Genomic DNA, 15,240 nt, shown 5'->3' with positions numbered 1-15,240 from the left:
CTGGCACAGGGCTGCTGTCCTATGATCAGCCCACTCTCCATGGTCTGAGAAAGAAAGAGTCAGACATGGACTCCGACTGGACATTGTGGAAGACTAGTGACAACTGCACACTAAATATCCTGTTAATAGTAGCATTGCAAGAGCATATGCGATATCATACAAATTTGCAAAAAATGAAAGCAAATATAAACTAAAGACGCATTCAATGTCTGATGTCCACATTTGTCTTGCATTTTATTTTTTCCCTTGAAGTCCACCAACAATTCTCTTGTAAATGACTTTCTCTTTAACAATTAAACTACCTGACTTTGTTTATGTGCTTTCAAATTTGACTTATGCCAATGAGCTCTGTTCTGTTCCTCACAGTTCAGATTGAAACACTCATTAGAACAGGCAGATATATGCAAATGTTTTGCATTTTGTGATATCTCAAAAACAATTTGTTGTGAAATTTTAAAGTGTTTACATACTACATAAATTGCTTTAATTTCAAGGAAGTAAAAAAATGAGACATTTCATCTGACAGATATTTTGCAAAATCACATGTCAATGTTCATACATATGATAATGATCTTATGAAGTTTTTGTTTATTGCAACTGAAATACAAAGTAAACATAACAGAAACTATTGAGGTACTCACCATCATGCTTGAACGTATTACACAGGAGTGTTTGGAGTTTTCATGAAACCACCTTTGTATTTCCATGAGGGATTTGGCTCTATTACTCTAGCTTCTATGTGCCGTATCACAATCCACACAGGTGCTCTCCTGCTGCAGCTTGAAGATGGACAAAAACTGATCTTTGGAACCATTTGCTGTAAAGAAAAGTATACAACGACGTTTTCTGGTGAGGAAGAAAACCGCTTTCCTTACTCGGCCGGCTGAGGAGTGACATATTGCCATACAGTAGAGAACACCAAGGTGACGGACTCAAATAGGATTACTTAGTCAGCAGTGATGGTCCCATCTCTAGAGCGTCTGTTACTGACGTCACACAACCCAGAGCAGTGTAAACATGATGAGATGACTTTAAGAACCACATTCAGAGAAGAGATCTTATTGGTCTTAAGGGTCAAAGTAGGGACACAGTACACTGCATGGTGCTTGATGATTTCCCTACATTTTAAAGGCTATTTAAATTAGATTATTTTTATTCCTTATGCAGATTGCAATAATTTACACAAGAACTGAAAACATACATGAAATAATTCACTTCTACAAGCAGTTGAAATGTATTGCTAATAGCAAATACCAGTTCAAGTAATAATTAGTAAAATAAAAAGTTCAAGGGGGAATATGTAGAAGGATGGGGGTGAAGGATTTGCTGATTTGCCTAACTAAGCTGGGACAGCCAGCAGGCTCAAGACGTATTGTCCATAAGCTGGATAAAGCTCCCGGGACTGGATTTGCTATGATGCCAGAGGCCTGTGAACTGGTGACCACTGGGAAAGCCAAAAAATCATTGCCACCATCATCATCTTTTTCCCCCACTTAATTTATTTTAAGGTCACCATGGCCCTAGGGTGGGTAAAGAAGCCAAGACATCTCTATCTCCTTCTTAAGGATCCCCAGGTGTTCTCTGAGTCAATGCTTTATTTCTCAGCTTACTCTTCAATACTATGCTTTGGTATAATTACTGCATTACTAAAACCACCACACCTAAACTATGGTCACCCTCTTCTCTCTTCCCATCACTTGAGAACAACACCCTGAGATACTTGAACACCTCCCCTGGGTGTAGGGTGCTACCTCCTCCATGAATATCACAATGGCATTGGAGATTGAGGACAGCCCCAGCAGGGTCCAGCAAAACACCAAAAATCTCGCAGAAAGTGAACACATTACACTCCCAGAATACAAGGACCAAATGGCTTGCATCAGCATCTCGGACACCCCTTTTTAAAACTCCTCCTTTTGCGAAAACAGATGCAAAGTTCCAGAGATCCATACCATATGACATGCAGAAACATGTCAGCCACACCAGCCACCCCTGCCAACTACCTCCATCATTTTGGCCAAAGAAGATGGAACCAGATACTAACAGTCTAAGTAACAAAAGAATTATACTGGTTCTTCCAAAAGTTCTGCAAAACCAGGAACAGGGCGGCACGGTGGTGCAGCAGGTAGTGTCGCAGTCACACATCTCCAGGGACCTGGAGGTTGTGGATTCCAGGTAGGCTCTGGACCCACCATGACCCTGAACTGGATAAGCGCTTACAGGCAATGAATGAATGAACCAGGAACAGGACCTTGGGAACATATAATGCTCATTGCAAACCCTGGTTCCTATCCTCACTAAAAATAAATCTGACTCTCTATTTCTCTAAAGGAAACCATTTCATATAAAATCAATCTGCATGCCTTTATTTACATTTAAGTTCTACATTTACTTTTTGGAAAATTCTGATTTGGTCGTAGACCATATTATAGAGAAGATCCTGTCAGACAACTGTCTTTGGAAGACAAGAGAAATTTGTGGAAATTAATATCAAACTAATAACTAGCATGCTAAGTCAGATGTTAACGTCAAATTCTGTAGTGCTGTGTAGCACGTGTTCTAGACTGTAACACTGGATCTAGCCGGATCTCATAGGTATTAGCAATGGTAGTTTGTCACTAATGGGATTCCAAGCACTCAGCTAATTTACACATGATTCAATTCAGCCCCTCTCTATACTAATGCTAGGCTAATTCTGGCCCAAAACACCCTGCCAGGAACCCTGCTAATAACTTGTTGCTAATTCTGGAAATGGCCTAGCCTTAGTTGTAGTAATAGTCTGGCCATAAAAACAAATGCAGCCAAAATATCAGACTATCAGGAAGAGTTAAAAACTCTTTTCCATTAATTCTAGATATTAACATTTTAAAGGGTGTTCCTTTTTTGATAGAACCAAAAGTCACAATCTTTAAACAACTTATTTTATCTCTCCACAACCACGGGCCTTATATGTTCTTATGGTTAATTTTGAAAATGCTAAAATAAAATTAAATCTAGATAGATACAGATTTCTTCCGCTCTTGTTTTCTTGCACTGCATGTACCCCTATAATCACAATTTAGAAAATATATTTTAGGACAAAATATTTTAAAAACGGTCATAAAACAATGTCAGGTATTAGACAGCATGTGCTATTTTATTCCCCCACTATCTCAGCATGAAACACATTCTCTATTCATTCATTCATCATCTGTAATCCCTTATCCAGTTCAGGGTCACAGTGGGTCAAGCCTACCTGGAACTATTGGGCACAAGGCAGGAATACACCCTGGAGGGGGCGCCAGGGCAACACACACGCTCACACCTTTGGACAATCGCCAATACATCTACCAACGTGTGTTTTTGGACTGTGGGAGGAAACCCACGCAGACACAGGGAGAACACACCAAACTCCTCACAGACAGTCACCCGGAGCAGGAATCGAACCCACAACCTCCAGGTCCCTGGAGCTGTGTGACTGAGACACTACCTGCTGCGTCAAAGTGCCGCCCGGCCTAATTTTCATATCTCATAATTCAAATAAAAGGGTAGCTAACTGTGCCCAATATCCCACTTCACCTGGATGTATATTTATGACTCAGAATACTACAAAATGGATGATCTATGTTCAATGAGTAATGTAACCCTGGTTATTTTAAATTTTAATATTTAATGAGGGGTGCAGCTTTGCTTCATTACTTTTATAAACTGCAGATTTAAACTATAAGATAACACGCTGAAATTATTTGGAACATCTCAGTACAGTATATGGCCAAAGGTTTGTGGAAAGGTCTCATGAAATTTATCTTCATCCACAAATGTAAGATTAGTTCAACACTCCAGACAAACAGCACTCCAGAAAACCAAGTTTCACTGCTTCACTTCCCAAAACTGAAGGACATTAAACTCCTTGACATTGCACAATGAGCTTAATTTTCCATCTTTCATGCTGTTCTACTGAGATTGTACAAACTGTAAGCAAAAATAAGTATATTTGTTCAAAATGGGTGGAATACTAATAAAAATGAATTAACTAACTGAATAATTACAAAATATTAGAATGTATTTTATTTTCTACTTATGCTGCAGGAATAAGTACTATTTACTTTGTTGTACTTTTCTGAATGCTGAATATAAATGCTAAACCAGACCTCACATTCCTGCGGTATGAGATTTTTCCCAGAGAAGCAGCATCCGGGTAATGGTAAAGCATGACATTGCTGGTTAATAATATCATTCTTTACCTATTATGAAAGTTTAAAGGAAAATAATAAGTTGTCTTTTAAATGACATAATCTAATGGCATTACCAAGGTTATTAACGACTAACAAGATCTTATGTCCAAACCGGAAAAACATGAACAATGCTGCCATCATGTGGAAAATTACCGACAGACAGGCAGATTTACTACGGTTTGGGAACCTCCTCTAGTAAAACTATTTCTGGTGTAGTGTGTCAGCCAGCAAAATGGAGAGGCGTTTATTTTAATTTATATCAAACATCTAGAGTATGGTATTAATTAAAAATATAAAGCAAACAGATGTCACTTAACACAGTGCGCCCTACAATTAGTGATGTTTAGTAAATTTAACATAATGGAGGAGGAAATCATAAAATGTGGCTTACACAAAACTCTTGGCAGCAACACACGAAATACGATTAAACACTTAAACACTGAAAGAGAAATGACCACAAGAATATAAAGGGTGTTTCAGTTTGTTCCCTAGGGAGTATGTTCATTTATTTCCGTTTAGAAAATCAATAAAACCTGTTACGCGGCCAAATTCAGCCCTGAGCTCTGTATATCAACAATACTCGAGAGTCTGTGGGTTGTGTACACTGTATTTAGCCGGCTTGAACACTGAAGTCCATTATAACACTCTAAAAAGTGTGAGCACAGTCTATTTGTCATGGTGTGGGACACTAGAGGTGAGACAATATATTTTTGTACAAATATTTCTCATTACAGACACGGCCATAAGGGCTGTTTTTATTGAGATAGTAACGATAGCAACGGTATTATAGAGCAAGCAACCTTACGCTAGCTAGAAAATAGAGTCTGATATAAAAATCTGACTAAATACCACATGAATTAACGGTTAGAAATCATAAAGCGATTAAAAATATGTCGTATCTGGATGTTTATCTGAATTTAACCCATAAGTCAATTACAAAAATGTTCGAAAGGTTTTTTTAGCTGCTAGCTCTGAACGAGACAAGTTGGCTTTTCATTGGAATGACCCGTTCCACCTTAAATGGTGCAGCACATACATTGTGGCGCCTGAGGCTGCACAAATAACTTGCCGCACCATTTAAGGTGGAATGGATAATTCCAATAAAAAAGCCAACTTGTCTCTGCGGGGTTTTACAGATATATTGTCATAATAGAAGAAATAAACGATTTGAGCGAGATATGAGACAATTTTACTCTTTATTATTATTCTTTTTTTAAATCACAGACATTTCGTTTGGCTGTTGTAAATGACCTGGGAAAGGAAAGGGAAAGCGTCAAAGACAAGACAGCGCCCTGAGCTGAAGTCAAATCAGCAGCCACTTTTAACACCATAATGTCAGGTAAGTTAAGTTAATTTAACGTAGAACTAGGTCACAAAATCTCCGGCGTTCAGGGTCCTGCTAAAAATAACATCCAATTGCGTACCGTGTGCTAAAGGTCTTTTTCTACATATTTACTGAACAAAATGTAAAGGCACCCATAGGTGGGATTTGTTTTGACGCTTATGTCATTCTGTGACAGTTTTAAAATGATTGTAGTCGACAGTGCGTAATAAAATGAACAATCTACCCCCTAGATTTAGGACCCTGAATTGGACTTTTGTGGAACCTGTTAGCCATGGTCCCCTTTGGTTCCTTCTGACCATTTAAACTCAGACGGTCATTTATGAAACCAGAGAATTATTGTCCCTGTATTGTGTAGTTGGTAAAAGGCGTATCAAAAGCTAAATGATAAATCAATGCCGTGGCTGAGCATTTCTGCTGTGAAATTGTAGTGTTCTGCAATCTCCAATTCAGTCAATCCATGTTTCTGAGGTCATAAACCTAAGAAACCAATCCCGGCAACTTATGTAGTAGGACAGTCTCCAAGTCATTAGCATAATGCTATGATGAACAAAACCAAAGCAGAGGTCAGATCTTGTTGTGAAGCATATTGTGCAAACTAAGTTTCAGTGTTTTTGTTTTTGGTTGCAATATTGCTAAAGGAGAAGTGATGTACTTTCATGTAAGATATAGTTGCAAGGTGGAGTTTCAGTGGATTGCAGAAGCTCACAATGCTTCATGGACTCCCCGCTAGTTCCAGAGATATCAGCTGGAATATATTTTCATAAGCCCAACGTTCAGAGGAAGTTGAGTTCTGAGCTTTGGAGCAGCCAGTCTGTTTTTCTGGGAACATATGCTACTCTTTTTCAGCTCATAGTTTCAACTTGTGCAAGTCCCAGGAGATTTTTAATGGCTTCTTCTATGCTTCTGTATAGTTTAAGACCTAATATTCTTTCTCATGAAGAATGGGCAGAATCACCTCTGAATTTTTGAGCTGCACTTTCATTTCCTCCTCTCCCTTAAACACAAAGCTTTAAGTGTTAATTTGAAGAAGTGTTGATTGGAGTCTCATTTTCTCTAAATACATTTTTGTAACTCTTGTTTTAGAAAAGTTTTTAATTTGATATCTTCTTTCTTTATTCAAGCAGAGCGCGTTTTATCTCCTCAGAAATATCACTTGTAAAATGAGTAACTTGTAGTGGCTTTGACTAGAAATTAAATGGGGGATCTCTGTGTTGTTTGACACAGACTGTCCAAAACCATCGTCACACAGGCCAGATTTGTGTGTGCGTGTTTGTATATGTTTTTATGTGAGAGGTAAATTCAGTAATTGACGTAAACATTAAGTGTGTGTTCAAAAATGCATAAGTCTATAAAATGGGAGAATTATTTGTTAATTTGCCCAGCCATTAAATACAGTATACAGACCTCTACAGGGACTACTCCAGTGGAAAAATCTACAGGATGACACTAGCATGACTAGCACGACTACAAAAATTCTGAAATTTCACATTAATTGTAGCTGATAGTGTTTCTTTAAAGAGCTAGAGTAGGGCCTATTTCTGTGGCCCATTTTTTGCTGGTATTCAGTAGAAAGCTTTTTTAGTTTGTTTAGAAGTATTTAACAGTCTTTAAACGTTTTACCAGTGCTCTGTGGCCAACCCTGAAATTGGCCCCTGTCTTTCGCTTTTTCTCTCCCTTCTCATTAACAAACATCTCACTAACACAATGCTGTTCACTGTCTCACCTCTCATTGTCTGCCTAAGCAGTGAGAGAGAGACGGGAGAGAGACGGGAGAGAGAGAGAGAGAGAGAGAGAGGCAGGGAGGGAGGGAGGAAAAGAGAGAGAGGGACAGGGTGAGTATGATCAAGAGAGATGACAGAGGGGTTGAGTAATGCTTATAGATACACTGCATGGTTTAAAGCTCTGAGAGACCTGCTTGCAGAGGAAAAATAATACTGGATTCTTCTATTGGGAAAAGTGCTTATTTGCTTTTAAGGGGGATTTTTGACTTTTTTTGTCATTAATTAATCACATTTTTAGTGGACTCTGCTAATTTTTGAAGGATTTTTTCCCTTTTCATCAGATAAGTGTCAGTTTCTAAAATCTGGTGCTGTTTTGGACTTGTATTCTTGAAACTTATTTACTTGTTGTTTATTCAGAACAGGCTCCTAAGTTGTAATATATTTACCAGCTAATCTCTGTTTGCTTTTTGTTTGGGAAGAGAGTTGTCTGGGTGTTTTTCCTTACCTTTGGCTTATTTCTGTATCGTTTGGTGTGGAGTAGCAATTTACGTTCATGTGAATTTTGGCGCATAATTAAGTAATAATATTAAAAAAAAAAATTCTTTGCACCAAGCATAGAAATTAGATAGAAAGTTGGTGTCCTGGTGTTTGAAGTATCTCTGCGAGAGTTTGAAAGCCAGTATGCCCATGCCTACGGCTGTTCCGGAGCCTCATGCCACCCGCAGACTGGCACTGGATTGCCGGAGCCTACTGGACCATCGCCAGGCCAGTGGTAAGAGCTCCTGTCCCTGCCTTGACTCTATTGTTCTCTCTCTATGCACATGACACTGACTGGACTGAACACTCCCTTCTAAGGCTGCACATTCTGGCTGAAATTCAATTTTTTTATATTTCTACTTATTGTGAATTAAAAACACAGGGAATGACAACATGTATTAAGAAACATCTGTTGTGTATCTGGAATGTTGTGTCATCTTACTGTATAACACCAATAAACAGCACACTCTAGTTGCACAAATAAGAATAACAAAAAATCTACTTGGTAATTATTATTAATTATTAGCCATTTAGAGCTTGGACTCAGTTTTCCTTAAAATGTTCTGTGTGTAAACATACACATGGGTGTATTTTTGTGCGTTTTGAGCAGGCTTCTCTGTGTTGTTGCCACATATCTTGCTTTTCTGAAACAGATTACTGATAAAAGATGCTGTGAATATTGACTGAGGAGGCACTTGTAAAATGGACAGACCAAGTTTTTGTGGCCCAGTTGGTCAGATGGTATGGCGTCTATTTATTTTTTTTAATCTTTTTTTGATTGCCTCAATAATGATGGCCAATTATATGTCGATGGGTTTATGATACACAGCAGTCTCTTTGCTTTAAAACGTTTGGCTTTATTTTAGCTGGTTATATTTCATTCATTCATTCATTCATTCATTGTGAAACCACTTATCCAATTCAGGGTTGCGGTCAGTCAGAAGCCAACCCGGAATCACTGGGCGCAAGGCAGGAACACACCTTCACAGAGCGACACACACACACTCGCACATTCATTTACACACTCACACCTACGGACGCTTTTGAGTTGCCAATCCACCTACCATCGTGTGGGTGTTTTTTGGGACCGTGGGAGGAAACCCATGCGGACACAGGGAGAACACACCAAACGTCTCACCGAAAGTGTGACTACAACACTAACTGCTGCGCCCGCTGGTTATTTTTGTGTTTTCAGTATCTACATCATATCCCTTATTATATATTATACACATTTTCTACAGTTAAACACAGTTTACTGGTGACTTAAAGAAATCTTTGTTCAAAATATCTTAAGGATCAAACACCACACCACTGTCTAAACAGCCCTGTGCAGAACGGCTGGTTTCAGCACGTTCCTTTAAATGTTGCTAAAACATATACATTCTGCACTACTGCATGGTCGCATTCTGTAACCAAAGCAGCAGCAGTAATAATATACCTTGTAATGCATGTGTAAAATGTGCAGCAATGGGGGATTTTGGTATTGTGGTATTGTCAGAAGTTGATAGGTAGATCTAAGTTAGCTTACACATTTATAAGCAAAAAGATTTCTGTGTGGTAATGCCCACGTTACCTGATATGCTGAAATGTGTGGAGAAAGATATTGCAGATAATTCTGAAGATGAGCCTCAGTCTGAAAAGTAGGAGCAGTTTTTCATTCATTCATTCTTTGTCTGTAACGGCTTATCCAGTTCATGGTTGCGTTTGTTCCAGAGCCTACCCAGAATCACTGGGTGCAAGGCGGGGAGCACACACTGGATGGGGTGCCAGTCCATCACAGGGTACCATACACACACACATTCGTCATTCAGTGAGTGTTTGTGGTTAATCTTTCAGGTAATGCATTTACATTGTGAATTATGAAATGGAGTGGAAAGCATCTCTTGGTTGTCTGCCATCTTTAATTATATTGCCATCAGTTGCTAATGGTCAAGAAAATGTAGTACTATATTGTCTGATATTTGAAACTTCAATGCTTTAGTTAAATTAATGACTAAATGAAAGGATTTGAATTCCATTACTAGTCTGAAAACAAGATTTTCATATATTGTATTGACCTGTAATATTGTCTATATAACTTGCATCCAAGGAAAATAATCATCTCTGCTGCTTCTGTCTCTTCTGTGGTATGTATGTGGGAGTTAGTGTGCACACGACACACTGCATCAGAAGGAGGCATGAGAAAAATAATGTGAGAGAAAGAGAGGGTGAAACATGATTTATATGAAAAGGAGATGCCTCCTGAAACAGAAGTGTGAGTGAGACAAGGGATATCTGGTTAGGTGGGTGGAGCTTCTGTCTATGGGAAATGAGCGAGCACGCCCCTCTCCCTCCTCCTTCCCTCCGACCCCTTTAACCGTGAGCACCGATTGGTTTAGAGGAGGTGTGTGCTCACGCGTGGAAAATCAGCATTATTTTTGTAAGCCTGAGTGCTGGGTAGTGCAGACAGGGAAAGCCAAGGTCATCATATCTTATCCATCTACACATGCTGGAGTGTGTGAGCTCAAGGCTTGTGTGTATTCGTCTGAGGATTAAACCAAGAAGTCCACAGTAACTGCAGGATAGGACTGAGGAAGAAAGAGGAAAAAGAGCATCTTCATTGTCTGCTCTCTCCATGTACGGTAAGGACTTCAGTATGTGTGAAGATGGACAGGGTTGAATTACATGTCTGTTTGCAAGAGAACAAGAAATCTTCCTTGAGCACGATCATCTTGTACTTGCGGTTCTGCTCGTGCCTTAAGGGCTGTCACAATGAATACATTTCATACTGTTTAGGAGAAAAAAAAGAATTCATTTAATTAGCTTTCTCCGTTAATCTGAAATGACTAATTGTCAGTTTTCATGATGAACTTGCATATTTTCAATTCTCTCTTATGTGAACAAACAATGCCTGATAGACATATATCTATAGTGGATTATATACAGGAGCATATCAGCATATAGGACTATAATAACTGCTTTATTGACTGGTAGGAATGTTGACTTCTTCAACTGAGCCTTTTCAACGAAGAACCGTATCTGTGAGATTTGTTTTGTTAACTCCTCTTAAACCGGAAATGACACGGTTTGATGGAACAGTCACTAAAGCATTTTTTTTAGTTGTTTATTAGGCTGTTTTTTCCATGCACATGCATGTTCCTACTGAAAAACAATTTATCTCCACTGCTAAGACTGGACAAGCAGTCAGTGCTACAAAAAAAGTAGAAATGGCTGATATATAGTCCTTTTTTGTTTTTGTTTTAGTTTTTTTGAAGGACTCAATCAGTTTAATGACAATGTTCCTGTTCCATTGGGTATTAATTTATACAGGATGTTTTTTGTAAATTATTTGTAATTGATCATTCATTACATTTTTTCAAACTAATAAACTTAAAAATGTATATTACTTATACATCTATCTTTCACCGATTGTTCAATTTTAACCCCATCACTTTGATAGGGTGAGTGACAGCTGTTACATTATTGGTTAAATTGATCTGCATCAGAAACAGTTTAACAGATTTCAGTGCTGTACCATCATGAAAGCATCCAAAAAACAGGTTAATATTTTATAGGGCACTATTTTTCTCCTCCCTGTGAACGGATTGATGCTAACCTGGAACCTGATAATTTCATTCTTGTGATTTCAGTACAGTGTTAACTTTACTGCACTCTGCTTAATATAACTGAAATGTTGGTCTTTCCGGCCTAACCTTGACTTGTGCGGATGTTAATTATTTTGGCTAGTAGCAAACACTTACTCATTCCCGTAAGGAGCAGAAAATTGAACATAATTTTTAGGCCCTCCCAGATTCTGGCTTCCTTTTCACCTTCTTGTCCATAACATCTGGTTGCTATGTTTTATTTGCGGATTCAGTTTCTTTTTCCATTTTTGTAGTTCTCAGCAAGTTGTACTAAACCACCCAGACAAGTTTGTGTTCCCTTAAAGTAGAACTGAATGTGGTCTGACTGGGTTGGTTTATCTTTTGTCCCTGGCATCCTTGTCTTATCCTGTATCTGTTAATGCTGAAGGTTTTAATATTGTGTTTGGACAAGGAAAATGTTGTTTAGCTTTTTTTTAAACTCTGACTACTCACTTACATTTGTAAGTATATTAATCCATACATCTTTCCAACACAGAGCAGATGAGGTCTTGTTGCAGTATTCTGTATGGTGACCAGTTTTTGTGTAGAATTCAAATTGCTGTGGATATGATTGTGGTGGGTATTCGCTTGGAATCAGCCTCTTCAACATCAGCTCACGTCTTTTTATCTTTGTGTCTGAGACTGTGATGTGGCTCCAATTGAGCTGAAATGAGTCAGAAATGTTAGTGTAGCAGTGCTAACTGCCTCTAAAAGAAAGCATGCTGTGTGTTTAGACAGACTGATGTGTTTTGAGTGGTGTTATTGGTCAAACTGTGGATGAGCACACATTACTGTGGGTGGGTAGATATTGATTTAAATGTCTCAGGGGTTTCATGTTCAGACAGAGATGCTTAGTTTACTGGCTCAGTAGGCTCATGATCATACAACCTTTTTGTAGTTCTGTTACACTGATGCTTAGATGATGGTGTTTTTGGTTTCTTTAATATCTTCCTAATTATTACATGCTTGTCTTTAGCCTCCTTGCATTTTCTCAACACAAAATGTATGAAATAATACTGTTGGGGTTACAATATGCATTTAAATGAGATATTAGACATTTAAATGTACTAGCAGTTACTTTAGAGGTTTGGAAGTATAATAAACAATTTTTAGCAGACATTTTTAGCATAGTAACCCAACTGATCTTCCAGAGTGCAATAAATCATGGTTGTATCAGAAAGATACAAATGTCTGCTGATATCAGTAAGATTCCAATATAATGGTGCGTTACGGCTTGAAATATATTGCAAAATGCATGAATAAGTGTTATTGTGACCTGACAACATTGACTGGCATTGGTGAAAGATGTGACATGCCCTGACTAAAGTACCTTATCATTTCTGTATCTCACAAATATTGTTATTCATCAAAATCCCCAGTGAAAGTTTGGTCAAGAAACTCTCAGTAAATGTATTGTGGTGTGCTCATTTGTATACTGCAAGTATTGCCAAGGCCAAAATTGCAACAACAATTAATAAACATTTAGTGCAGAGCCGTTCAGTGGTAGATGAGTGTGTCTGTGTGAGTGAGACTGAGATCATGACTGTGTGTCCCGATGGAGCTCGAACAAATTGATGTCGTGGCAGAGTAACCTTGTTAATGGATTCTCAATCCATTCAGTGTCTGCCTCTCAGTGCCTTGATACCCGTGTGTGTGTGTGTGTTCTCAAGCACACTTCAGCATGAAGATTTTTAATTTTATGAGCCACTTATCTTCACTGAGTGTTTTCTCACTCTTGCAGCATTTGGCTCAGGCTTATTAATGAGTACCAATGTCCCAGGTCCAGTGGAAAACCCCATAATATTTTGAGTTTTATTTTATATAGCTGTGTGTGTGTGTCTAAGTGTCTGTGTGTACCTTATCTTATTGGTACAGCAACAATGTTCCTGTCTGGATGAGAAATCAAGCACTGGTCTTGGTTTTAGGGAGGCTGTGTTTATTTGAGGAATTTTGAAAAATAAATCCAGCACCACTGATTATTATTATTATTTTATATATATAACAATGAATAGCCACCATTATGTCACACATCCCTTACATTTGCAGTCATTGTCCTGATAAGAGCTCCAGTAGTCATCCTTAAGAGCCATTCCAAAAATGTTCTTGTTCATTCCCTTTGACTCTTTAACGTAGTAAGTACAGGATTATTGAGTAATGTAACTGCTTATAGAGGTGTAATGATTGTACAGTTATGTATATAAAGATGTGTGTCTACTGCAGTTGGCTGCAGCTGAAGCTGTCCCAGCTCTTCTCTCCTTTCATGTAAAAATAGCTGACTGTAGGCTCAATCTGCCTCTTACGTAACAGCACCAAGGGGCAGCACAGCTTTCTTTCCCTCTCTCCCTGTATTTGCTCTCCTGATGTGGACCAATCAAACTGATGTGTACTGCTGTCTGTGTGTGGGTATTTATATATGTGTGTATGAAAATATGTGGAATACAATAAACAACAAAAGAGTGATGTTTTAAAACTCTGTATTATATCAAAAACTGTTAAAAAATCAATGATTTGTAATGGTGTTCCTTATCAGCAGCATTGTTTTAGTATGTAACACATTATGACGACAAAAAAAATATTCTTGAGTATAAAAAGAGGCTCTAGAAATGGGTTACTCCTTTCTGAGTAGGTATATATTGAAGTTTGCAAATTTGCCACAAATCCAGTTTGAAATATTTTTCATACTTGCAGTGATTTAAGATTTTATTTACCCTCTACACTGCCTAATTTTATCTAAATATTCAGGGATTCTAGACAAATGCTGATGTACAAAAGGCAGGTTTATAACGGAATACCTGTTCTGGGGAAAAAAAAAAAAAAATATATATATATATATATATATTCATACACACAGTAACCCCTCGCTACTTCGCGGTTCATCTTTCGCGGATTTGCTACTTCGCAGGTTTTTTCAAGGGGGCTTATGGCCACTATATCGTGGATATTGAGGGAAAATCTAGGAAAACCATGAAAGATGAATAGCCAATATATTTCATTAATTCCATTAAAATTTCCTTAAATTCTTTTATATTTTTTGCTATTAATAGCCCGTTGTCAGCAGAGTGCACAAATCTTTATGATTTTGTTTTCAAATCCTTTTCCTCTTCTTTTTAGTTCATTTATTATTCTATGTTATTAATTTGAATAATGTAGTAGACCTTGTGCATCCTCTTGGTAGCAGACGACATGCATGATATTACACAGTAACTTCTTGCTTACACAGTGCGTTGTAAGATGACCTGTGATTGGGGCATATATTAATGCATTCATCTTTATTAGTGTACTGTAAAATATTTATTAGACTAGGTGCCTAAAAATATCATTTTCTTATGGTGTGTAAATTAAAGTATTTTTTTTATTATTTACATGTATTAGACTAGGCCTGTAGGTTACAAATTATATCAAATTTACAAGTATTTCTTACGTAAAGTACATGCATTGTTCATGTCCACATTCGAGTAAAATTCACTTACGCTAAATCACAGCTTAGGAATTACTCTATTAAAGCAACTGGTGGGATATCACATGTAGTTCCAGCTGACTGTTTAATGCAAAGGGTGTGTTGTTAACAGTTACATGGAGGGTTTTAAAAGTCCAAATACTCGTTAAATACATAAAAAATATCTTTCCCCTACTTCACGGAAATTCGTTTTTGGCAGGTGGTCTTGGAACGCATCCCCTGCGGAAAACGAGGGATCTGTGTGCATATATATAAATATATATATGGCAGCATGTATCAATGGCATACTGTTCACATTATGTAGCTCTTAGTGTATGGTCTCAGTTGCAATGTGACTCTTAAA

At 37.9% G+C, this 15,240-nt stretch overlaps 1 protein-coding gene across 3 annotated transcripts in view; it reads left to right on the top strand.

Annotated features, from left to right (window-relative positions):
* The first annotated feature begins 4,785 nt into the window (after window positions 1–4,785).
* Window positions 4,786–15,240, top strand: part of efr3bb (EFR3 homolog Bb (S. cerevisiae)) — a 33,123-nt gene continuing 22,668 nt past the window's right edge. The window contains exons 1-2 of one of the 3 annotated variants that reach the window (XM_066676770.1): window positions 4,786–4,908; window positions 5,439–5,553. In XM_066676770.1, the coding sequence (XP_066532867.1) occupies window positions 5,547–5,553 (7 nt within the window). In that variant the 5' untranslated portion in view covers window positions 4,786–4,908; window positions 5,439–5,546. Of the gene's footprint in view, window positions 4,909–5,438; window positions 5,554–7,520; window positions 8,053–10,308; window positions 10,439–15,240 lie in introns of those variants that run through there. The other 2 variants (XM_066676768.1, XM_066676771.1) reach the window with 2 other exon arrangements.

This window comes from Hoplias malabaricus, chromosome 7 (assembly GCF_029633855.1).
Source record: "Hoplias malabaricus isolate fHopMal1 chromosome 7, fHopMal1.hap1, whole genome shotgun sequence".
Lineage (NCBI taxonomy): Eukaryota > Metazoa > Chordata > Actinopteri > Characiformes > Erythrinidae > Hoplias > Hoplias malabaricus.
The sequence above is the reverse complement of the archived record's forward strand: the minus strand, read 5'-3'. Positions and strand labels throughout refer to the sequence as shown.